Raw genomic sequence first — 25,050 nt, forward strand, 5'->3', positions numbered from 1 at the left:
ATCTTCTGAGAAAAGGATCTGAGACTTTCTTTCTTAATAATTCATTACTAACAACAACAACAACAACAACAGCAGTAGGGTCAAACATGATTTCATAAAAGATCTTAGAGAAATGCTGAGGACCAGACAACAGTTGGAGGAATAAAAGAGAACCTGAAGAACGTGACCATGGAAATTGTGAACGTTCTGTAACTCTCCACAGCCACCTGGTGAGTAAATGTGAGCAGCAGTGATTGAGTGAAAGTGAACGGCTCCATCTCTGGAGGGGGGAGAGGCATAGGGAGGGTAAAGGGAGCAGGGAAAAGAGGGGAGGAAGGGGGGGGGGGATGTGTGGGAAGAGAGAGAGAGAGAGAGAGAGAGAGAGAGAGAGAGAGAGAGAGAGAGAGAGAGAGAGAGAGAGAGAGAGAGAGAGAGAGAGAGAGAGAGAGAGGAGGGGCTTAAAAAGTATGAACTTGTGTATGATTTAGCTGCAGGAAGCATTAAGAAGGAAAAACACTGGAAACGGGACGTGGTGCTTTCAATCTACCGGACTTATCCAAGGACCACTTCCCCTGTGGGTGACTTTTTCCACCCCCCCACCGGGTCGCACTTTTTGCGGAGCGCTCCTCTCACCCCTGGAGACTTGTCTTGTTAATAAAATCCGGATTCTGGTTCGCGGGTTGTGTTTTCTCCCCCCCTCTTTCTCTGCCTCCCTTGTTTGCTGCTGTGCGTAAGAGGGACCGAAGACAAGTCGACAACACAACACCACCAGGACGAGGACCAGCTCGGGGATAACACAAACACTTTTAGGGGTTTGGGGTGGGAGGGGGGCGAAAGGAAAAGAATGAGACGTGTCCTGGATCTGTGCGTGTGTCTGCTCACGCTGCTGTCTCCCGGCGCGCTGTCCCTGTCCACACGTAAGTTGGATGCGCACGAAAGTGGAAAGGGTTCAAGTTTGGGTTTAGATCGGCTCTGGTGCGGGTTTATGCTCTGGAGGTGTGTGTGTGTGTGTGTGTGTGTGTGCTGCATCACCTTTAAAAGTAGGCAATCAGGCAAATAAAACGACTGGAAGCCGACTTGAATAAAGTTACTGATAGGTGAAAAAATATACAAGTATTAAAGGTTGTACTGAACAAAAACTATGAGCATGTTGTTTAAAATACCATCAAAAGTTTGGCACTACTTGGATTTTAATTGTTTTCCATAGAAACAGATTAACGGATGCACCAATGCTGCGTTTCACAGCAGATTTCTACCTTCAAAAAGGCCAAGTAATAGAAAAATCCATAATAAACAAATAAATAAATAAAGTTAGATTAATCTGTGATTAATTTGAAAATTTTGATTCTGTAAGTAATAAAACACCCTTGAAGGATCTTGTAGAGTTCACAGATAAGGACAACTCAATTCTTAATTAATTCTTATTTGTCAGACATAGGCACGTGGACGGTTAAAAAATTCATATATATATATATATATACAATTTCAGTTTGTCCAATCAGCCAATCATGCTGAGTAGACCGATTCTGGTCACCAGATGTTTTGGTTTTTCTTTAATAGGAACTAAAGCAAATTAATGTACAGCCAATGTCAAAGTTGGAAATTATTAGATTTAATCAACATGATTTAAAATTTGCTTCCATGAAATGGAAAACCTAAACATTTTGAAACATTTACATTCTGACTGCAGGTATTCTAGCCAATGTTTGCTGGTAATCTGATTACATTTCCCTGCATGCTGTTTGTTCACTGGCTCAGAATAACTGCTCAGTCTGATGTTGGGCTTAGAAAAGAAGACTATTCAATGTTAGAACTTGTACCAATAAGGGGGATTTAGACCCAAAACACACATGAATGATTTCATTAAAAGCTAAAAAACAGCAGAAAGGTTTGACTCTAACGGAGATGCCAGTGCAGTCTGGTCCAAAGATGCTCCAGGATTTAGCAAAAATTGTCTGATGATCCAAATCAGTCAAATGTAACCAATCAGCAACTATCCAGTTTGACACTCAAAATTCAGATTTTTCTTTAGTATGTGAATGCACCATTACAATTCCGACATTTTTCTCCATCCAGGAACTCACCATCTGCTAATGCTAATAATGTAATTTCACCAAAAAAAAAAAAAAAAAAAAAAAAGGAAATATGTTTAAGATGGTTCTCTGAGATCAATCTGGAGGTGGTCTCAGCAGGTCAGAGCTGTACTAGAACTGAAAATTGGTATTGGCCCACAAAACCAGAATCGGTGCCTTAGCTGTGAAATCTAAGATCTAGATTAATTAGTAGTACAAAGGTGCCGTTTTTTATCTGCTCTTATTGACTGCTGTATCTGTATTTCATGTGCCTGTTTTATGTTGCTCTTTGGAGGCTCTTCAATCAGCTCCCACGCTGTTTTTACATGCACCGTAGAAATAAACTGGCATATATATAACACCTGTTATTTGCATAGTTTTTTTTAAACTTTCTCGATGAAAGCAAACTTTGATGAGTACATAAAGTCCTAATTACTATCCTTCTCTGGTTTATTAGTTCAAATAAACAGAATTTCCATCTCAAACTTTTGAGTGGTGGTGTATATTCTAGACAGGAATAAATCTAAGATCAAAACTTTAAACCGTTTTAAATGATATGAGTCTAATTTGAGAAAATGACAGGGTCACTGTGATCTTCCAATGAGTTTTAACGGTGATAATGACCCAACAAACTATAGCAGCTCATTTAATGCACACCACATCCTTCATCCTTTCTGCTTGATTTGTGGACAAAAGTACAAATGCTACTTTGTCTGTCTGACAGCTCGCGTTATTGATGTGCTCCTGCTGCAGTTGTATTGCTTGTGTCCCTGCAGAGAGGAGCTCATCATCCCAGGATGCTGGATTTCAACAAGTGAGGCCATAATTCCTTTAACACATGGTGAGCACGGCGGCTTCACGGGTCGCAACAAAACACTGACATCATTTCCTCGGGTTCTGGAGAATGTGGCCCGCCAGCTTGATGTACACCAACCCCAAATAAATCAAGAGTTATGTGTGTTTCAGCCGCTAAGTGGCCGGATTAGTTTTTATGCTGGGCGCGAATCCTGAAGGGGTTTAAAGCGAGCTCGATCATCACGGATTCTTCTTTTTACTAGTCTAAAATAGTTTTTTATTTGTGTGATGATGGACACTGCTTCCTCTACACGTCTTCGGCTGTAATTTACAGAAACCACTGAAGATAAACTGCTGCTTTTCCTGACGTTCAAACCCTTTTTTCTTACAGTTCTTAGCTGTTTTAACAGCTAATCAGACAAGTTTTGTTTCATAGCAGATTTCCCTGCTTTCACTTTTTACTTATTTGGCGTTTTCTTATTTTCTCATAAAAGCCTCAGTCAGACGTCCCCCAAAAAAGAGATGAAGAATAAAAAAAAGCTGAAGTTTCTGTCTCCTTGCAGACAGACAACGCTGCACGGCTCATTGTCCCTAAACGTTGCGTGACTTCTTGCACTCAGCTCATCCCCCCTTCTCTGAAGAAAGTGCAGGCTTCCCTTCAGCTGTTGCATGGACAAGCGAGGAATAAATACATGTGGAGTTGAAAGAGTAGACAAGGTGTAGCATCAAAGTTGAAGATAAGCTGTTAGAGGCCTTTTATGTCATCTCCTGACATCAAATTTCTCAGCTTGCACTCCGTCCTCCTCTAGCTCATCTTCAGCCCTGATGAGAGCTGAAGTCTCTCCAAACAAATAATATTTTACAAGCCATTTCCTCGAGTGAGCGTGTTGGGCAGAGACAATAAACAGCAGTAATTGTGTCGTGGTTGAGCGTTAGAGCTGTAAAAGAAGGGGATGTTGGAGGGCTTCATGGCCCACACCGGATCCTCAGCGCCTGGAACACATAAACACTGATTGTTATTCAGCCAGAGCAGCGGATTATTGGCTAATCACGATGGCCGCTTCGTCTACCGTATCCAGTGACAAAGATAAACAGCCGCTGTGCACGAGTTTGTTTGGGTTCGTGCGCGTGAATCTGTGGAAGTCTTGTCAGTTTCTGAGAGGAGGTTGTGATATTAATCCCAGAATGGAGTTACAGATGAACTGCTGCCTTCAAAGGCGGCTCCACCATTAAACAAAAGACCACATAATGTCTGTCAGTGAAAGGTGGCTAAGCTGAAAATACGTGGCCTCGGGTGAAAATTTGTAGTGGTCTGACAAAGTGTTGACGCTCCCACTCGCTAGTCGCTCACTCGTTTCCTCATAAAAGTCACTTAAGATGTTTTTACATCGCCGTCAACTCAGATGGGGAACTTTTACTTCCCTTTAAATCCCGTACTCTTTAGAAAATAAATTCCTTTCTTCTCATCTTTTCTCCTAAATCCCCTTTTCTCTCAGTTCTTCTCTTCCTCTGTGCAGCAGTCAGATCAAAGAGCCTTTATTTGGCATTTAGCTGTCAGAAATGATAAAATGATGAATGGTCTACCTATTTCTCTGTTCAGAAGCTACCTAACCTCTGAGCTGGGAGATGAATAGAAGATGATGGCAACTTTTTCAGTAATGAGAAATAAACCAGCAAAAAAAAAAAAAAAAAAAAAAACATCAGTAGATAATCCATTTCCTCCCTGGACATTAAAAGCTCTTATTTTGAAATCAACGCCCCAAAAAATGCACACAATAAATGTTAAAAGGAATCTTTCATTTCCTTCTAGAATTTCTTCCAAGGAGGAAACAAGGGGGAAAAAAAAGTTATATTTCAACAAATCAAAGGGTTTAGATTTTTATAATCCACTGACCCTGATCATTTATTACCAGATTGAACTGAACTTACATTAGACCTGACAAAAAACTTGCAGACTCCTGTGAGTTATCAAAGCATGCCCTGGAAAATAATCTGGGGTCTGTCCTCCCAGTTGGACGTTCCCCCAGCAAAAATACCACCAGGAGAAGTTAGCATCCTGTCAGGGTCAGGCGTGGCAAAAAGGGACAGAACTTAACTTGGCTATTCTTGATTTAGATTGACTTGGTTTGAATGAAATGATTTGATTCAACACGGCAAACTTGACTGAACTTGACCTGGCGTGAATGACTTGAATAAACTAGACAAGATATGGCTTCAACCTGACTTGACCTGCCTGACTTGACTTGATGTGTGACTGGAACAGGCTCTCTGAGGCCCCAAGGTGCTTGGTGGATAAGTCGGGGTATGAGATGGCAGAGAGCTTAAATCACGGGGAACTCTGGTTGACATGGTTGTGTGATTCGATAGCCGAGAAATTTAGACCAATCGTAGCAGGTCGGTCTAGCTAGCCATGCTCTGTTGTAGCCTCAGCAGATCGACCATTGGCCTGATCAGTTTTGTGTCTTGCCAGTCACACTGCTGTACTTGAGGGGTGAGCTGAACGCTAAAGCTGCGATGGAGAAAAACTGCAAAGATGGCTCAGTAATGGCGCTCATTTGAAACAGCTTTGGAATAACTTTGAACGGTTTAGACCTGGGCCTTTCTTTGAGACATGAGCAGATAGGGGTACTTAAGTCATTTATATCAAAAAAGGATGTATTTGCCTCTTTGACGGTGTATGGCAGATTGTTTCGATGATCTGTAGTGATGAGTCAGTCACATTGCCCATTGCTCTGATTGGTCGTAGCGCTGTCCAACTACGTGTGCCAGACTACATATTTATGCACATAGGGTGGCTTCCTGGGCTAGCGATTCAGTGCAAAGCAGAGAGAACACCAAAAACTGATCAAGGACTTGAATCATGACATCCTAATCTCAATCATTCACTTATTAGTCATCTTCCCGTTCTTTCTTCCAGATGTAGCGATAATTTACCCCCAAGACCCCGTGCTCCGGATGGGGTCCAACCTGACGGCCAGCTGCTGGGTCCACCCCGACCTCGGTGTCCACGCCAGCTCGCTGTTCTGGACGCTGAATGGCCAGCAGCTGCCAAGCTCTCTCTACAGAGTGTTGAGCCCGACCAACCTGAGCGTGACGCTGGCCGGCCTTAACGCTTCCAGGCAAACATCTGGGGACAACCTCGTCTGTCACAACCACAAGGGGCACATACTGGCTGGCTCCTGCCTCTATGTTGGATGTGAGTATGCCTGCATGTGGAATCAGAACTCTGCCTTGTTAGTATGGAATCTGATGGCAGTAAAGCGGCGGAAGACCGAGCAAATCACTAAAGAGATTCAAGGAATGTAGAGGAAATGGGAATAAAAGGCAAGAGTGAGGAAGTAGTGGGCTGATTTTTAAGTGTCCCTGCACAGTTGAAGCTGTATTTCATGTTTAGTATTGCTGTCATCATAGCCGGTGAGAGACCACCTGTGTGGTCCTCTCACAGAGAATGGGCTGGGCACTTCACACACACACACACACACACACACACACACACACACACACACACACACACACACACACACACACACACACACACACACACACACACACACACACACACACACACACACACACACACACACACACACACCCATTTCTACTTTCATACGAGCTAACATCTTTTTATTTCACTAACCGGTTTAACGTGCGGTCTCATAGCTTATATGCTTCATGAGGGATTAGGACAACAACCTAGAGGAAATAAATATCAGTCCAACATCTGTTTATCCTGTAACATCAGTTTATGATACCTCTCATCTTTAGTTCAGGATTTCTGCTAATTTTAGCTTATAGTAACTTTTTAGTCGGACAAAGACATACCAATTAAAGCTGTTATGACAAATATGCAAAACAAGCTAGTTTAAAACATTTTTATGCCTCTTAACGCTCTCACGTTGTATAGGTATAAATATATTGTGGACATTAAGAAAATGGTGAAGATTTTCTCTTGCATTTGTCTAAAATAACATGGTTCAGTACAAAACCAACGATCGTCTCATCAAACCACCACACTTACACATTTAGCTGGTTCCTTCACTTATTGTGCTCGTGTGCATTTTGCAACAGAACACCACTGGTGTGAGAGGCTCTCCGCTCAATTATATCAGAGAAGGAGAAACTGCCACCACTTCAACTTTAGAATGCAAAGAACAGAAGATGTTTGGAGCTGCAGTATATGGTGACTGGTGTTCAGCTCTCTCTTGTTTACTCTGGCAATGTGGGTTCCGCTATCAGGGGGCGTGGTCTAGATATGATATCCGATGGGAAGGGTGGGAGTTCTGTGACCGTGATTGCTTTAAAACCCTAACTTGTTTAGCAGATTCAGTAGAGCAGCTTTAAATAGCATTCTGGAAGAGGCAAAATAAAAATATTTTTTTCTCCAAAAATGCAAACTTCTGCTTTAACGGTCACATGGGCAAGGATCTGGAACAGAGCAGCGTTTTGTTATTGGACTTCTGTGCTCATCATGGATTGCTCATAAAAGTGTCCATATGTGCTCTTGGCACCAGGATACCTTAGGCTGCAGCTCGGTGATCAACTTTGTTGTTGTCTCATCTGATCTGCGGCCGCATGTCTCAGACACTCGGGTGAAGAGAGGGGCGGAGCTGCCAACTGACCCCTATCTGGTGCTGAGTTGGATCCAATGATGGGGCAGGATGCTGGTCAGACCTACCGGGCCTAAACGTATTGTGAGGGTCTGCTGGGAACATCTAGCAGAGTCTCCTGTTCGAAGGAGTTTTAATTCCCACCTCTGACAGAATTTCTAGAATGTTCTGGGGGAGGCGGGGGACATTGAGTCCAAGTGGGCCATGTTTAGTGCTTCCATTGTTGATGTGGTCGAGTGAAGCTGCGGCCACAGGGTCGTCAGTTCCTGTAGTGGCGGCAACCCGCGAACCTGCTGGTGGACACCTACGGTTAGGGATGCTGTCAAGCTGGAGAAAAAGTCCTATCAGGTCTTTTTGACCGGTGGGACTCCAGAGGCAGCTGATGGGTACCGGCGGTCCAAGTGGAATCCGGCTCGAGTGGTTGCAGGGGCAAAATTCCGGTTGTGGGAGGAGTTTAGTGAGACCACGGAGCAAGACATCCAAATGAGATACAAGCGGCTAAAATGAGTTTTCTTCGCAGGGTGTCTGGTCTCTCCTCTCCCTTAGGGATAGGGTGAGAAGCTCGGTCATCCGAGAGGGGCTCAGAGTAGATTCGTCGCTTCTCCACATCGAGGGGAGCCAGTTGAAGTGGGTCAGCATCTGATTAGGATGCCTCCTGGACGCCTTGCTGGTAAGGTTTTCCTGGCACGTCCTACTGGGAGGAGACCTAAAGGAAGACCCGGGACACACTGGAGGTACTATGTTTCTCCAGCAGCCAGGGAACGTCTTAGGATTCCCCCGGAGGAGCTGGCCCAAGTTGCTGTGGAGAGGGAAGTCTGGGCCTCTCTGCCTATTTGCCAAATGGGGAAAATTTGAATACAAAGTAAAACTTTATAGTTAATTCAGTATTAATACTTATGCATATCTTAATTCCAACAGTAAAAGTATTTCCGAGGTTTGAAAGTTCTTAATTTAAATAAACTACTTGAAACCAGAAATACAATCGGATCTGGAACCTTCAGTAGCTCTAAAACTTCATCCTGAAATGGTAAAAACTAACTTATGTTTTTAAACATAGTTATAATAAAGGTTTAAGCAACTTTTAAGTATTTCTTAGAATAATAATCTCATAATAATAAAATCATAATGAACATAATAATGAATCTATACAACATAATAACAGTAGTGGTATTATTTTTAGATCTATTTGTGATTTTTTTTCCATTATTTTCCACAAATATCAGTGTCTGATAAAAAGAAACATTCTTTTTCTTCCGGCTCTTGGAGGGTGCAGACGCTTTTCTTCTCCTCTCCTCCATATCTTGTCCTCAAGGCCTTTGTCTGTCTGTGTGTGCTGGGTGCACGGCTGCTTCTGTATTTTTTTCTGGAAACTGAAATTCACTAAAATGGATCTCGTCAGTTGGTCACTCAACACGGTTGATAACATTTTTTCAACGATGAGAACGGGAGAAAAGGCTCTCAGATGCACCCTCCGCGACAGACCAGCTGTCTGTGGAGGACTCTGAAGATGTGTGGATATTCGTGGTGTTGGTGTCGGGTTTCCTGCTGATCGGCATTGGAGGCTACCTGGCTTACCAGAAAATTAACGACCTGTCGAGGAATATTGGCCTAATCCCAGAGCTCAGAGATGGATTGCACCATGCTGTGAATTCACAGACTCATATAATTGTCGAGATGAATCGTAAGCTTGGAACTTTGGCCTAGATTCATTCATTGGCACAGAAGATGGATGCCATCAAGGAGAGAGTGGACGAATCAGCACGGATTGAGATAGTTTAATGTCCATTATTGGGATTTTGAGAGGTTGAGGACAAACAAACTGTAAGACAGAGAGGAAATTATCTCTGTCTGGCCCCAAAACAATTTCTAATCGGAATCTGGTGCCCTTGAGCCTGTAAGGCTCCACTGAAAACCCCCCCGTCAGAAGATATGTGGAATGTGCCGTCACTATGGCAACTCAACTCTGTCTCCTATCCCAGCCTGGGCGGGACTGCGGGAAGGCCGCTGAAATGTTCCAGGGTCACTGCAACCCTCCAAACCTCAATGCTGCTCCCCTATCCACAATGAGGTGACATGCGCTGCCTCATCGTGGCTGCAGGAACTGAAGTAGGGATAGTCCCAACCCACCACCCCACCTAGTGGACACTTGTGTTGTATTGTCTGAAGTCTGTTGCATATCTGTCTGAGGTGTTTTTTTGCAGAGCAAAGCTGCCCTCCCGGTGGAGGGTAACTCTGAAGTGACTTTTTTTCCTCCACCTGAACCAATCCTTATGTAACCCTCTTATCTCTATTAAGGTAGCGCGACTCAGGGCTGCGAATGACCACAGTCACCAATTCTTGTCATGCGTCTTGCCCATGTATGTCTGATTTCTGAATTGTGTGTACTGAAACTCTAATTTCCCTCTGGGATTAATAAAGTATCTTTGATTTGATTGATTTTCTACTAAAGTTCCATTTTCTTCTTACTTTTTGAAACCTAATAATAAAAGAAAATGGTGTTTTTCAAAAATGACAAACACGTTTCTTCTAGTTAAAAGAGAAATCTGAGAGAAAAGCTGAACAAATCTTTTAGTGGCTCTAATCTACTTATGTAGATATTTATCAAAAATTAAAAATGGTCTCTTTTAGAAAAGTGCTGTAACGGGGCTCTAAACAAGTTTAATTTTAATGAACTCAGGGGAAAATAGCTGCAAGGATTGGTTTCAGACTGCTGGTTTAATGAGACAAGAAAGAAAAATAATAATTTTGTGCACATATGTACTATTTATGTATGTTTAAAACAACATTGTAAGGGGCGTGACTCTCACCTAAAACATACTTAAATTCAACAGTTTTTTCTCTCACTACCATATTTTTCCATTTTTCAATAAAAACATCAGTTTCTGAAAGAATTTAGTCACAACCTAATCATTATCATTTACATGAGACTTTTGACTTGTTTCAGATAGTGTAATAACTATGCAGCTACAAAATCAGATCACGTTTTAACATGCCGTCGCTTCATAAAGAAAACATAGATTTCTGTGGGAGGTAAGGAAATGTGTGCAGGCATTTTCTTATCCTCACACCGACATGAGAACAGGGTGTTATTCTCTGTGTGACACTGCTGATGAGGACCCAGTGTTCTGACAGATGAAGAATGTTGGCAGGGATCCCCGGTCTGACCAGATCTGACCCCCCCACCCCACACACACGGACCAATTAAGAAATAACACCAGCAATTTCAGGGGAACAGTACTAATGGGTGGATTACTCTCTGGAGGATGTGGCTGCAGCTCTGTGCTCTCAGACGACAATTTCCTACCTCTGCGGCCTCCTCCCACCTTCTACCCATCTGTTTTCTGCTCCTAACTCTTCCTCTACATCCTTCTGTCCCCAGTGCCTCCAGAGAAACCAGTTAATTTGAGCTGCTGGTCCCGGAACACCAAGGACCTGACATGCAGCTGGGCTCCTGGAGGAAGAGGAGAGACGAACATCAGCACACAGTACAAGCTGAAGTACAAACTCAGGTACACACGCACGCAGGCACACATTTTCTGTGTTTTTCAGAGGTTTTAAACTTATTTTGTTATCCTCCCAGATGGTATGGTACAGAGAAGGAGTGTAAGGATTACAGTCACACACAGCCCTACTCCTGCAGCATCACCCAGGACCTGCACCTCTTCACGCCGTATGAGATCTGGGTGGAGGCCTCCAACCAGCTGGGCCGGGCCGCCTCTGACGTCATCATCCTAGACATCTTAGATGTGGGTGAGTGTAAGCCTGAGCACACTTTGACCTTTGACCTTTATCTGTTGTTAGATCTGTGTGTGTCCTCGGGCTAAGTTCTTGGTCAGCTTTTAGACCCATTAGTCTTTAATACGAACCAGTTTCTATCTGTGAGCCCTTGTTCCAGGTTTACTGTCCTGCAGGCAGTTAAACCACTTCTTCATTAGCTTAATGCTAAAGCAAAGCTATAATTCTAATTCCTTCCTTCCATACTGAACTTTTTCATTAAGGCCGTTTGCCTAAAGTCACATTTCTTTCCTGAAATACTTAAAGTTAGTATTCCTCTTCTCCTGGAGCTAACCTGAAAATCCTTCACATGTTTTGCTCCATATTGAAAACTGATGGTGTTTTGCCGCCAGCAGATTCATAAAGCATTTTTCAAATTCCATGATATCCAAAAGTTCCTTAGACTGATTGACATCTGGTGTTTATGGAGGTTGTTCAGGTTCAGCACACTTGTTCTCAAAATGAACAAACAAACAAACAAACAAACAAACAAACAAACAAACAAATAAATAAATAAATAAATAAATAAATAAATAAATAAATAAATAAATAGATAAATAAATATTTGGGAGAAATCTGTATCCTAAAAATCTGAAGAGTTGTTTTCAAATAGCTTCAATTTCTACCATCTGAACATTTTCCTAGAGAGGATCATGTCTCACAGGATTTTGTTTGGAACATTTTGCCTGTTTCATACTGTTTTGTGGTTAAGTGAATAGTTCAGTAGATCATTTAAATCTGTCAACAAATGTAATGTTTTATAAGCTCCTGATCAAGTCTAAATACAGTGTATCAGCAAAACTTTAAAAGTCTTAAAAAGCCTTAAATTAGATTTTCCATCATTAAGGTCTTAAAAACCCCTAACAAACAACACATTTGGACCGATAGTAGACGATTATCATGTTTAGCCTGCATGTTAAACCCAGAGTGACAGATAGTTATTGAAAAACAATTAACAAAAATCTGTTCTCAATGAACATCCTGCACCTTAAAATCGAGGTCCTAAAAATAACACTGACTAAACCAGATTGCTTAATTTAATTTCTTTTGGAAATCGCTAAAGAATTTTCTGAATTTTGAATCGGTGTTTTTGCGTATGAGGCTAGCATGTAAGGAACTACCAACATTCATTCATGTGTAATTGTGGGAGCGGGCTATTTCCAGATAAGCACATCAGCCTCTTCAGCTGGTGGACGTGTGAATCACGGTACGTGCAGATTTAGTCAATCATCTTGATGTTTTTGTTGTTTTTCAGCTCTTTCACTAAAGGTTTGAACAGAACTATGGTGTAAGGTGTTCACCCCTCTTCTTCATTCCAATGTAAGGTCTTAAAGGGATACTTTTCAAATGTTTCATATTTTGAAATCATTTTATTGAGCCAATATGTGCTAAAATGAGCCTTTACACAGTTAATAAAAGGCCACTCAGGCCATATCGCCCCCCTGTGGCCAGAATATTTCTCCTACAACCGGACTGGCAGGCCTTTCTATTGGGACTTTTTGGGATTTTTTAGCTGACATACCTGGCGCTGCAGTTTCCTGCATGTTTTAGATCATGAACACAGCTGATTTATTTAATTTAGTGATGAACTGCTCCAGTAGGCACTAATGAAGGCTGGAGAAACATTTCAGCTGCTAGATTAAGGTGTTAAAATGACAAATGCACAGCGGGAAGATACGTTTTGCTTTCGGTTCTACAAATAGACACTAGGGGGTGTTAGAAGCAAGCCAAAACTGTCTAGTTCCCCTTTGAATTTTATCGATTTGGCCGAGACATCAGTCCGCAATGAGCTCACAACCTCGTCATTTTCTCTTGTTTATTCCAAATTAGCATGTATAATTCTAATGTCTTCAGCTGCTAACGATGATGTCGTAAACACAAACGACTTCCTCGCCGATTCTCTACAGCCTTATATTTCAGGCAGTCATTCCCGAGTACCGGTCTGCTGTTACACTGATGGGAACTAAGTGGCATTCCCTTTTAAAGCCATGCTCTGCTGCTTAGCTTGAATGATGGAATTCTCTCTCTAAACCTCACACATATTCATGCCCACACCTGGACAGGCAAGCTTTTGTTCTGACTGCACGTACAGCACCCTAAGATGACGTCTGCTGTGAGTCGACGCCACATAAATAACTTTGAGCTGACCTGGAAAACTGCGTCTCTTCTGACAAGCTCGTCTTCTTTTTACTCATGCTCGATGGACACACACACACACACACACACACACACACACACACACACACACACACACACACACACACACACACACACACACACACACACACACACACACACACACACACACACACACACACACACGAGATTGCTGGAATGTTTTCTTGAATCTAATCCCATCTCCAAGGCGGCTGCAGACCCTGAGGCCTGAGCAGTTTGAGCTTGGAGGCTTGATAAGACCTGGACTTGAAATAATAAAACTTGATTAGCTCAGGATGCTTCACCTGGAATACTCCTAGAGCCCCCCGAGGTATTCTGGGAATTTCTTTTTAGAGAATACTGAGTTTCTGAGGTGGACACGCCAGCGGGGAGGAAGCAAACGTCCATCAAGCTGTAATCCCTTTCTTCTTGCTAATGTATGCAGGCACACACCTGTTTACACACCTCCAGGGCAGGGCAGGGCCTGGAAACAGAGGGGGCATCCAGAGTGTGGGTGTTTTATTTGGATCTGAGTGTGCTTGGTTTTTGTCTCTGTCCACGGCAACCCAGCCTTCCTATTTATTCAAGCCTTTTCCACTACAGAAGCGGGCCATAAAGAAAACCACACCTGTGTCGAGCTGCTGTGAGTCACTCACATCTGCAGTCATGTGCAATCAGCGCTGGAGGTGAGGTGGAAACTCCTGCAGTTTTTCTGCATTCCTCGTTCGCAGGGAGACGTAAGATCTGGGGGGACTAGAGAAAACTTGCATGGCTGTCTTACTCCGACGCAGTGACGTGTTGAGGAGTGACGCAACGTTCGAATAGAAAAGACGTGAACTTTGCAATCCTTTGCTGTTATTTGGTGATGTAACCCTTTCCCATGAGAAAAGTGGTACAGTTCTTACAAGGATAAAAAATGCGTCTAGTCTATGAGCATCGTAGCACAAAATCAAGCAGTTAACACAGTTATATCCATGATGGGAATCTCCTGTTCCTTCATCAGGAGATGTCTGAATGTGGTGGGTTTCTGCTGTGTGGTTGACTGATTAGGCATCTGTGTTATGGTTGATGACCGTGTACAAGTAATCTGCAGAAATGTCTGCTCTTTTGTTTTTGGTGGTTTCTGTTTCACACCTCTCCAGGTTTAGATGACCCTCTTTCCTGCAGTCTGCAGACACACCCTCTTACGTCTCCTCACTTCCAGTCATCAAGAGGAGAGTTTCGACTCTGTGTTTGGAAATGGTGACCAAAAATATCCGTTCAGTCTGTCTGTAGCGTTTGTAGGAATCTAAGGTAGCTTGTTAGGTGACTGTTGCTTGGAAACGGATGATTAGAGAGATTTAGAAGAAACCACATCCTTTCTCTGTGTGGATTCGGATCACTTTAATTCCAATTCAAACATCTGAATCAGATCGTGTAGCAGTGGCAGACGTGACTGTTGCATCACCTGGAAGTGGAAGAAAAATTGACCTAAATTCACCCCATGTCCTTATGGTTTTATGAGCTCGGTGAAGGTTTTCTCTCCCCTTTTGCTTTTTAAGATGCCAACATCATGTTTACTTTAAAAACCCAGTTGAACAGAAACAAAACCTCTTAATTCTACTTTTTTGTTGCATGTTTCCCCCTCATCCTCCTCCGGGGTTTTCTGAGTTTGTTTACTCTTATGGGATGGCATCGTGAATGGAAAACTCAAGTTTGTATTAAAGCGATCTCTCAGAACCAGAACAAGAGCAACATTGAGACAATGGTCTGTCACAGCGTGTTTGTTTGTCAAAGAGATGATTATTGTCAGATGGAAACCCGAGTCGATCCATCAGAACTCATCTGAACCTCGAGGGCCAGCGGAGAACCACAGACGTCTACCAGAACTGAATGAGTCGTTTACACATTAACGTCGAACTTTAGAAAGCTTGTTGCAGCGCGGAACAGCTAAAATAATCATAATTTATTAAACAATCCAGATTTTTTGGTTTTTATTAATTACAATGTCATTTTTGTGTAGCAATTCATCATTTTGATTTGCCTGGATTCTGCAGCTTCTACAAACGACATTGTTGCTTTGATTTTCAGGTGCAGGATGTTTTAAAGACCAAGTTCACTGTAAAAGTGTTTTTTTACATGTTTTTGTAATATGATCGGCCACTGTGAGTTTAGCATGCAGGCTGAACATGAAAATAGCCTTCCACTCCTATTTCCTGCATTAGTTGTCGATACAAAATAAGCAGGTAAATGTTCGCATTAGAATATCCTGACAGATCTACGTCACAATGAAAATTAGCATTCGTGGACTCCCCCATCTTGGCTCACGATGGGGAAGGCTGTTGTTGGTTTAGCACCCAGGAGAGAGCAGAGTACGTCTCGGCTAGTAGAAGCTAACCATTAGCATTAGCAACTCCTCAACATGGCAAAACTCCTTCAGGCTTGTGTTATTTGCAGAGCAAACAGAGTCGGTGAGATATCTTAAAATCAGGAAACGAGACTCCAAATCCAGCCATTTTCCACCCCCCCACCCCATCCTTTGACGAACTTCTACCTCCTGAAACAGGAGCACCAGAGCTTTCTTTCCCCACAGAAAACAACTCACAAGGTGTTCATTCATAATAGAGACTACAGCGGAATTGTTTAAAAAAACGATCTCTGATTTTGTACAAAGTGTGAAGTCACAGAAAGCCAGTTTTAATTTGCTTAAGTGTCTCGGAGCATCATATTCCCATGCGGGATGGTTTTAGCATAAAAACGATATTTAAAGGATGTTTGCGATGAGAATGTTTATGATCATATTGCAAACTTAAATAAGCAATACATATTTTCTATGAGTGCATTTATTAGTAAAATAACAATGTTTTGTGTATTATTTCCTATGGTGATTTTATTATTATCATCAAGACTTTTGCTCTGCAGCCCTTTGGTGCAGATTTGTTGTTTTTTTAACCCTCTGGAGGCCGGCGCTGCATATTTGCAACGTTAAAACCTACCTACCTGGTTACTCCACATACATATTTCTTTTTTTTAAAAACTTTTTATTTTGAGTTTGACATTGTACAACATGTTTTAACAACCTTGACATTGAGCAGGACAATCACAAAAGCAAAAAGAAACAGATAAATAAATAAAATAAAATAAAAACCAATCAAAATTCTATAAAGAATAAAAGTACAATCATTTAATTTCATTGCTAAGATTATGTTTTTTCCCTCTTTTCTTCCCCTTTCTTCCCTTTTCCTTCCCTTCCCTTCTCTTTCCCTCCCCTTCCCTATCTTTCTTCTTTTCCCTTCTCTTCCCCCTTCTTTTCCTTCCTTTCTATATTGTTTGTTTTTCCTTTTTTCCCCTTTCCCCCTTCCCCTCCCTCTCTCTTCTCTTCTTCCCTTCGCCTTTACAACCCCCATTTTCATAATAGTAAAAATTCATATTGACATCAGAGTAGACAACAGGCAAAACAACAACCTAATACATCACATTACTAAGCATTGCTTGACACACTCCCATCCATCCCGGAACAGATCCACCTTCATTTGCAGTATAGACGCCATCTGTTCCATTACATATATTTGTTTAATTCTCTCTTTCCATTCCTTTATAGTTGGGGAGTTTACCTCCTTCCATCTTACCGTTATAATTTTCTTTGCAGCCAAAAATAAAATACAGGCAATATATCTTTGGTCTAAGTTTAATATTTTGCTTGATGTAGCCCCCAACAGAAAGAACAAAGGGTGTGAAGGTAACTCCTTTCCCAGAATTTTTTCCAACTCTTCCTTTATGTCTCTCCAATATTTAAGAATAATTGGGCAATTCCAGAATATATGGGAGTGGTCCCCCACCTCCCCACAGTTCCTCCAGCAAAGTGGATACAGGGCATCTTTTGCAAACCCCGATACAACTAGGGGGGTAAAAAAATACCTAGTTTTTATCTGCCAATCAAATTCCTTCCACATTTGGCTGTTGATCCCCCTATGAATTTGGCTACATATATCTTCCCACTGTTCATCTTCAATTAGTATGTTTAATTCTAATTCCCATTTCTCCTTTATATATTTCGTATTAAGTGTAAAGCCAAGAAAGAAGCTTCTATATAGATTAGTAACATAGCCTTTTGCTTGGGATTTTTTAACCTATGCGTGAAATAAAATATTGTTCTATTGCATTCGGCTGTTTATAAAGTCCTTCTTTCTCTTTATGATTCATGATATAATGCCTTATCTGAAAATATTTACACATATCGTTCATGGGGAGGTCGAATTGTTCCCTAATCTGCGAGAATGTTTTAAGGTCTGTTTCTCCAAACAATTGGTCAAGAATAATAAGACCATTATTTGCCCATTTTTTAAACCCTGAGTCTAATTTAGATGGGGGAACCCGATGCTATTCAGTATTGGCATGGCCCAGGAAATAGAACCTTTGTCATTCAGCATTTTCTTTATTTCCCTCCAGACCTTTAGAGTATGTTTTATAATTATATTGTCTATTTTTAATTTCTGGATATCTTTTGGGTTAAGAAATGGTAATACTGACAGTTCTGTACCTTTAATTTTGCCTAGTTCTATCTGGTTCCATATTAGGTCCCTATCTCCCTCCAGCCAGTGAACTATCACTGTTAATTGGGCTGCCCAATAATAATATTTCAGATTAGGCACTGCTAATCCCCCTTTCTCTTTCGGCAGCTGAAGTGTCTTAAGCCTTACCCTGGTAGAACATTCATCTTAATTGTTTCAATTCTGCCAAATAGAGATAGAGGGAGAATCAGTCATGTTCTGAGGTATGTGCTTAACCCAAGACATGCAGAATCAGAGACCAAAGGCAAGTATGAAGGTAAAAAGAAAAATGTTTTATTTTGACAGGAGAAACTAAGGGCGCACTGAAGTCCACCGGTTTCAAATCAGGAAGCGGCGTCTACAGGAAAAACAGAGGTAAGTATGGGAGTTGTAGTTCTTGGGAATTTGTTGGTAGTCGGGACTTATTATACAGAAGAGCAGCCGGAAAATGGAGGGGGAGTGAGCCGGGGTAACATCCAAAGTGCGGTTGCGGTCCAAGAGGATGAATGTATGGAGGATGGTTGAGGAGGCTGATTAGGAAAGGGAGCGTGAACGTGAGCGTGGTGGAGAGCGGGTCGGCTGGCAGAGAGGTGAAGCAGGAAACGAACCGGAGATCTTCTTCCAGAGAGTGCGAGTAATCCAAGGATCCAGAAACCTGAGGTAAGTATCAAAATTCACATGAGCGGGTAATCAAAAATCCAAACATGAAAAATCTTAAGCAAAGTCTTAGCGAATCTCGAAGGGCAAGTGACTACCAGTTAGTAGCAATCATCCGGCGTTGTAGCATGGTCACCTTCCTCCTTATAAAGCCAGCCCGCTGATGAGGAACAGCTGTTGCTCCCTCTCCTGCAATCAGAGCTCAGAGGTTGTGAATGAAGTGAAAAGTACTCACCCCGGCTCATGACAGTAACCCCCCCCCCCCCCTCAACGGACGCCCCCTGGCGTCCTAGCAGAGGCAGCCTCGAACTACCTGATCAGGTAAGGATCCTCGATGTAGGAACCAGGGATCCATGAGCGCTCCTCAGGACCATACCTCTCCCAGTCTATGAGGTACTGGACACCACGACCCCGACGACGGGAGTCCAAAATCCTGTTCAATGAGTAAACCAGGCCACCCTTATTGAGAAGACCAGGAGGAGGAGGAGGAGGAGGAGGAGGAGGAGGGGGAGTAGGACAGAGAGAACTGGAGACAACAGGCTTAACAAGTGAAACATGAAATACTGGGTGCACACGAAGGGAGGAAGGGAGGTCCAAACGAACAGTGGTTGGAGAGGGAATGTCGAGGATCTTAAACGGGCCAATGAAACGAGGGGACAATTTGCGAGAGGATGCTTTAAGTGGAATGTCCTTAGAGGATAACCAGACTGACTGACCTGGGGTGTAGACGGGTGTGGGATGGTGGCGGCGATCCACTATTTGCTTGTTGCGCCGTGCGGCCGAGGGCAGCTTTGGCAGAGGTCCAAGCCCGTCTAGCACCACAGAGGAACTGGGGAATGGAGGATGACACTGGGGACTGTTGGGGAAAAAGTGAAGGCTGATAGCCGAGGGAGGCTTCAAATGGAGACTGACCGGTAGCTGGTGAGATATGACTGTTGTGGGCGTATTCTACCCAGGGAAGGTGTGAACTCCAGGTGGCAGGGTGTGAGGAACAGACACAACGCAGCATTGAACCCAGCTCCTGGTTCATGCATTCACACTGCCCGTTAGACTGTGGGTGATATCCAGAGGTGAGTGCTACTGGGCTCCAAGGGACTCAGCGAACTCTCTCCATAACCTGGAAATGAACTGCAGGCCGCGATCGGAGAGGATTTCTTCGAGGATGCCATGAAGACGAAAATCATGCTTCACCAGAAGTTGTGCTGTGGAAGATGGAAGAGATTTCAGGGGAACCAGGTGATAGGCCTTGGAAAAACGATCTACAATGGTTAGAATTGTGTTAAATCCATGTGAACTAGGAAGACCACAAACAAAATCTAAAGCTATGTGGGACCAAGGACGAGAAGGGACTGGAAGCGGTTGTAACAACCCAGTAGGTGGGCGATGGTCTCCTTTCTGCTGAGAACACACATGGCATCCAGAAATATAGTCTTTTGTGTCTCTATAAAGGGAAGGTCACCAGAATGTCTGTCGGAGCAGAGCCACAGTTCTACCCACTCCAGGATGTAAAGAGAACTTGCCTGTGTGGGCCCAGTGGATGACTTTACCTCTCATGTGTTGAGGAACAAACAGTCGGTTGGGGGGTCCGTTACTGGGTCCAGGATCAGTCTTCAAGGCCTCCAAGACTTGATCTCTAATCTCCCACAAGATTCCACCAATGATGCAGTTGAGAGGAAGGATGGTAGCAGGTTTGGAGTCAGTGTCGGGAGCATACTGTCTGGAGAGAGCATCTGGTTTAACGTTCTTTGGACCTGGACGGTAAGGGATTTGGAAATGAAACCTGGAGAAAAATAGCGACCATCGGTATTGGCGTGGGTTGAGTTGTTTTGCCTCCTTTAGGTAAACCAGATTTTTATGATCAGTCCAGATAATAAACGATGTCTCAGCCCCCTCCAACCAATGCCTCCACTCCTCGATTGCGAGTTTAACTGCCAGAAGCTCACAATCTCCCACATCATACCTGCTTTCAGCTGGGGACAGGTGACGGGAAAAGAATGCGCAGGGATGGAGTCTATTATCCTCTTCAGCTACCTGGGATAACACAGCTCCTACTCCGGTATCCGACACATCAACCTCCAGTACAAATTGTCGTTCTGGGTCGGGACGATGAAGTACAGGAGCGTTAGTGAACTTGCTCTTTAACGAGCAAAATGCTCTTTCGGCCTCTGTGGACCAAACGAAGGATTTGTTTATGGATGTGAGACTTGTTAATGGAGCTGCCGTTTGACTGTAGTTGCGAATGAATCTGCGGTAAAAGTTGGCAAACCCGAGAAATCTCTGGAGTTGTTTTCTGGTAGAAGGAATGGGCCAATCAGTAACTGCCTTGACCTTCTCCGGATCAGCTCTCAACCGCCCACTCTCAATGACGAAACCAAGAAATTTTACAGTTTACACGTGAAACTCACATTTCTCGGCTTTTACTTACAGACGGTTCTCCAGTAGGCGTTATAAAACTGCTCTGACATGTTGAATGTGTTGAGATGGGTCTTTGGAGAAAATGTGCTGGTACTGATATTTTTGGATTTTTTATAAAAAGTAGGATATCATCTCCAAATAAAGCAATTTTATGAACCGTCCCTTCTCCGTCTCTTATTCCCTGAATCAACTTGTTCTGGCGAATTATTTCTGCTAGTGGCTCAATACTCAAGGCAAAAAGTACAGGTGATAATGAATCTCCCTGCCTCACCCCTCTTTCTACCTTAAAAAATTTTGAACAATAACTATTTATTCCTACTGTCGATTTTGGGTTTTTATATAAAACATTGAACCAATCTACAAACTTTTTCCCAAAGCCCATTTCCAAAAGAGTATATTTTAAAAAGGTCCAGTCTACTTGGTTGATGGTTTCTCTGCATTTAAGCTCAAGAGCTTGGATGTCTGCTTATCTTTCATCATTATTGACTGTTGGTTCAAAGCTCTCCTCACATTATTTATGCCTTGACAACCTAAAATAAAACCAGTCTGGTCTGGTTTAATTACTTTCTTTATATGTATCTGTATTCTAGATGCTAGTATTGATGTCAGTATTTTATAGTCCACACAAAGCAGGCTTATAGGACGATAGCTGGGGCATTGGAGAGGATCTTTCCCTTCCTTGTGCAGAACTGTAATAATCACTTTTTTCCGTGGTTCAGGAGGATTCCCTGAGTCTAATACGTAAATATATAGTTTACATAATATAGGGGTAAGCTCAGTAATAAAGGTTTTATAGTATTCCCCCGCAAAACCATATGCGCCTGGCGAGCTATTATTTTTAAGTTTATTAGTACTATTTCTAACTTCAGTCTCTTTTATTGGTTCTGTTAAACTAGTCCCTTCTTCTTCTGACAATCTATCCAACTTCAGAGTTTTATGGAAATTTTTTATGCCATCTAATTTTAAGTCCAAAGCTTGGTTTGTATATAATTTATGATAATATTCTGCAAAAACATCTGAAATCCCTTTTGGGTTAATTTCTACCTTATTCATATTTAGTGAGTTAGTTTTAGGTATTATACGACTGGCTTGGGCCTTTCTCAGCTGAAAAGCTAAAAGTTTATTCGCTTTATTCCCCATTTCATAATATTTTCTTTATATAAATCTTAGGGCTCCTTCTGCCTTATACGTTAGTAGACTGTCCAGCTGGGCTCTTATGTCTTTCAAATTATCCAATGTGTCCTGTCGTCCATTTTGTTTATGTTCCTTTTCCAACTTTTTTATTTTTGTCTCTAATTCTATCTGTTTTCTCTCCCTTTCTCTCTTTATTCCAGAACCTATTGAAATGAGTTTACCTCTTATTGTAGCCTTTCCTGCATCCCACAGCACTGTTGGTGAAACCTCCACATTGTCATTCATGTCAAAATATTCTATTAGGGCTGATCTCACTTCCTCTCTTACATGCTTATCTGTTAGTAGGGATACATTGATTCTCCAGTATCTACTCTGAGTTTCTGATCCTATGTTCAGCCTCATAGTAACTGAGCTATGGTTTGAGATTGTAATTGGTTCAATTGTGCATTCTTTAATTCTAAATGTATCTTTCTTAACCGTAAAAAAGTAATCTAGTCTTGAGTAGCTTCTATGTACCTGTGAGTTGAAAGTAAAATCTTTTTTGTTTGGGTGGAGATGGCGCCAGCAATCTATTAGCCCCAGCTCTTCAATCATGTGTAGAAGAAACTGGCTTGGCTCACCATTAATGTAGCGTTGTAGTTTTATGCTCTTTTATGAAAGAGGATCCATGCTACGTATTAATTTGGAATATTAATTTTTAATAAATCAATAACCAAATTTTACATTGTTAAGAAGACTCAAAGGTTGTTTTCATCGATAAACTGACGATAATATCTGTGTGTCTGTGTTTCAGTTCAATGAGGAAACCAGTTTGACAATTAAAAGTTATAATTCTTCAAATTAAACTAATGAGTTTGAAAATTGACAAACAGGAAATAACAATCAACACTGGCAACTTTGTGGGACAATCTTTAACAGTTGATATGCTGTTCTTGCTCAAATAGACCTTGTGGTGAATTTATGAAGATTGAGAATGTCGTGACATGAATGCGTGTGTGAGTCTGATTTTGCTTCAGGAAGAAACAGGTGTCTGAGTGAAGTGATGGTTTGGATAAACTTAGGTCTTATCAGAGAACTGCATCAAACGCTAAGAACCGTGCTCTGTCTCACCGAACTCTTGTGGACCCTCTTTCGGATCCGGGCCGTGGAGGATGTTGTGGTTCATCCAGATGACACCGGCGGCTGACAGGAGACGTAGGCGTCGAACGGAACCGGTCCAGAGTTGCCCTCAGTACACGTGGATGGTAGAGCGTTTTGTTGATGCTCTTTCTTAAGTTAATTCACTCAGAAATCAAAAGACTCGGTAATGTGTCTGCGTTAGAAGTCGCGATTCAGCTATTCTGCCTGGATTGGCAGAAACAGCGTGAGAGGGGGGGGGGGGGGGGGGGGATTGAGCCAATGGGCTCCGTGCCCCCGTTAGCGGTTGTTCACACGTCCTCTCTCTTTCGTTGTCAAGCACGAACTGCAATCATAAGACTGAAACTTACCAAAAACCTTTCTCCTCTCAAAGCAAACGTGTGCGTCAGCAAATGTGTTTTGGAGTTTACTGTGAGCAGATGTGTGTGGGTGTGTGTGAACGTTTGTGTGCTTGAGTGTGTGTGAAGGTCAGCAACAAACATCCTCAACATTATTTAAGAATGGCTTCATTAATCCATTATAATTACCCAAAGCCTAATAGTCATTCATTTGATTAAAACACTTTTATAATGAGCAAAATGATAATGGTTACTTTAACATTAAAATCAAGAAACAAAGTTTTAAGACTTGTTATGTTATGACTACTTTTATGGGAACAACATCTTCTGTGGGAACAACATCTTCTGGCACGAAGCTGCAGGTGGCAGATGTTATGGTTTCCTCCCAGACTCGCTGGCGTTCAGGTGTTAATCTGTGGGTGAAAGTTCTCAACGACCCAGCTTTGACACAGCTTAGTCCAACACCACCTTTGTGACAGAAAAACTCATATTTCCTCACGTTACACATGTTTGTTAGACTTTTAGATTTTCTGTTTTGTGGTTTCGAGGAGGTAGGTAGTTTATCTAACTTATAGTTAATTACGCAGTTGAGGTCACCCCCAATAACAATCAGACCTCTCCATCTCTCAGCAATTAATTGAGCCATTCTTTCAAAAAATTTGGGACAATCTTCATTTGTTGTATAAATATTTAGTACCATTAACTTTACCCCTGCAACTGAGCCAACCACCATAACATATCTACCTTTTTTGTCCTCGATTGTCTCTTCAATAGTATAATAAACATTTTTTATTAAATAACATAGCTACTCCTCTTTTTTTCCGTTGCCATATAAGGTACTATATACTTGGGCTACCCACTCTCTTTTTAGTTTTTGATGGTCTGTCTCTGATAAATGCATTTCCTGGAGCAGAGCTATAGAGCATAGCATTTTTTTATTGGCCCAGGATCTTCTTCCTTTTAATGGGATTATTGATTCCTTCTATATTATATGTAACTATTGTTAAATAGTTCATTGCTATTTTGTTTAGATAATTTATTACCTTTTGATTGCATGTAAACACAAACAACAACAAATAAACAAAAATCTAACTGCACATACACATACATAATTTAAAAAAAATTAAACCTACTTGTCAGTACAACATCTTTCTTTATATAAATCTGAGCTTCCAAACTACTAGCCTGTCACAGTGTTGTATCTAGAACTGCGTCTGGCTCCCATTGGTAAGGGACCAGGGAGTGGTGACTTAATCTCCCTGTAGAAAACTGCACATAGTGTGCAGTGACGACCAGTAGTAGATATTTATGTAAAGAAAACTTATTTTGAGCCTGACAGGGTTAAAGTGTTTCATAAATAAGTAGGTATTGGTCTGCAGTGGGGATCTATGGATACCTAATAAATAGTGATGCTCACTAGAGAATGTCATCATAGCATAGTCAAGCATGGTGGTGG

The 25,050-nt window shown here is 42.0% G+C and overlaps 1 protein-coding gene across 3 annotated transcripts in view; it reads left to right on the top strand.

The window, feature by feature from the left end:
• The first annotated feature begins 619 nt into the window (after window positions 1-619).
• crlf1a (cytokine receptor-like factor 1a) overlaps window positions 620-25,050 on the top strand; it is a 28,410-nt gene continuing 3,979 nt past the window's right edge. For 2 of the 3 annotated variants that reach the window (XM_015969714.3, XM_015969713.3), the window contains exons 1-4: window positions 2,132-2,892; window positions 5,764-6,042; window positions 10,833-10,962; window positions 11,034-11,203. In XM_015969714.3, coding sequence (XP_015825200.1) covers window positions 2,652-2,892; window positions 5,764-6,042; window positions 10,833-10,962; window positions 11,034-11,203 — 820 coding nt within the window. In that variant the 5' untranslated portion in view covers window positions 2,132-2,651. Of the gene's footprint in view, window positions 897-2,131; window positions 2,893-5,763; window positions 6,043-10,832; window positions 10,963-11,033; window positions 11,204-25,050 lie in introns of those variants that run through there. The other variant, XM_015969715.3, reaches the window with a different exon arrangement.

Source organism: Nothobranchius furzeri, chromosome 18, assembly GCF_043380555.1.
Source record: "Nothobranchius furzeri strain GRZ-AD chromosome 18, NfurGRZ-RIMD1, whole genome shotgun sequence".
NCBI lineage: Eukaryota > Metazoa > Chordata > Actinopteri > Cyprinodontiformes > Nothobranchiidae > Nothobranchius > Nothobranchius furzeri.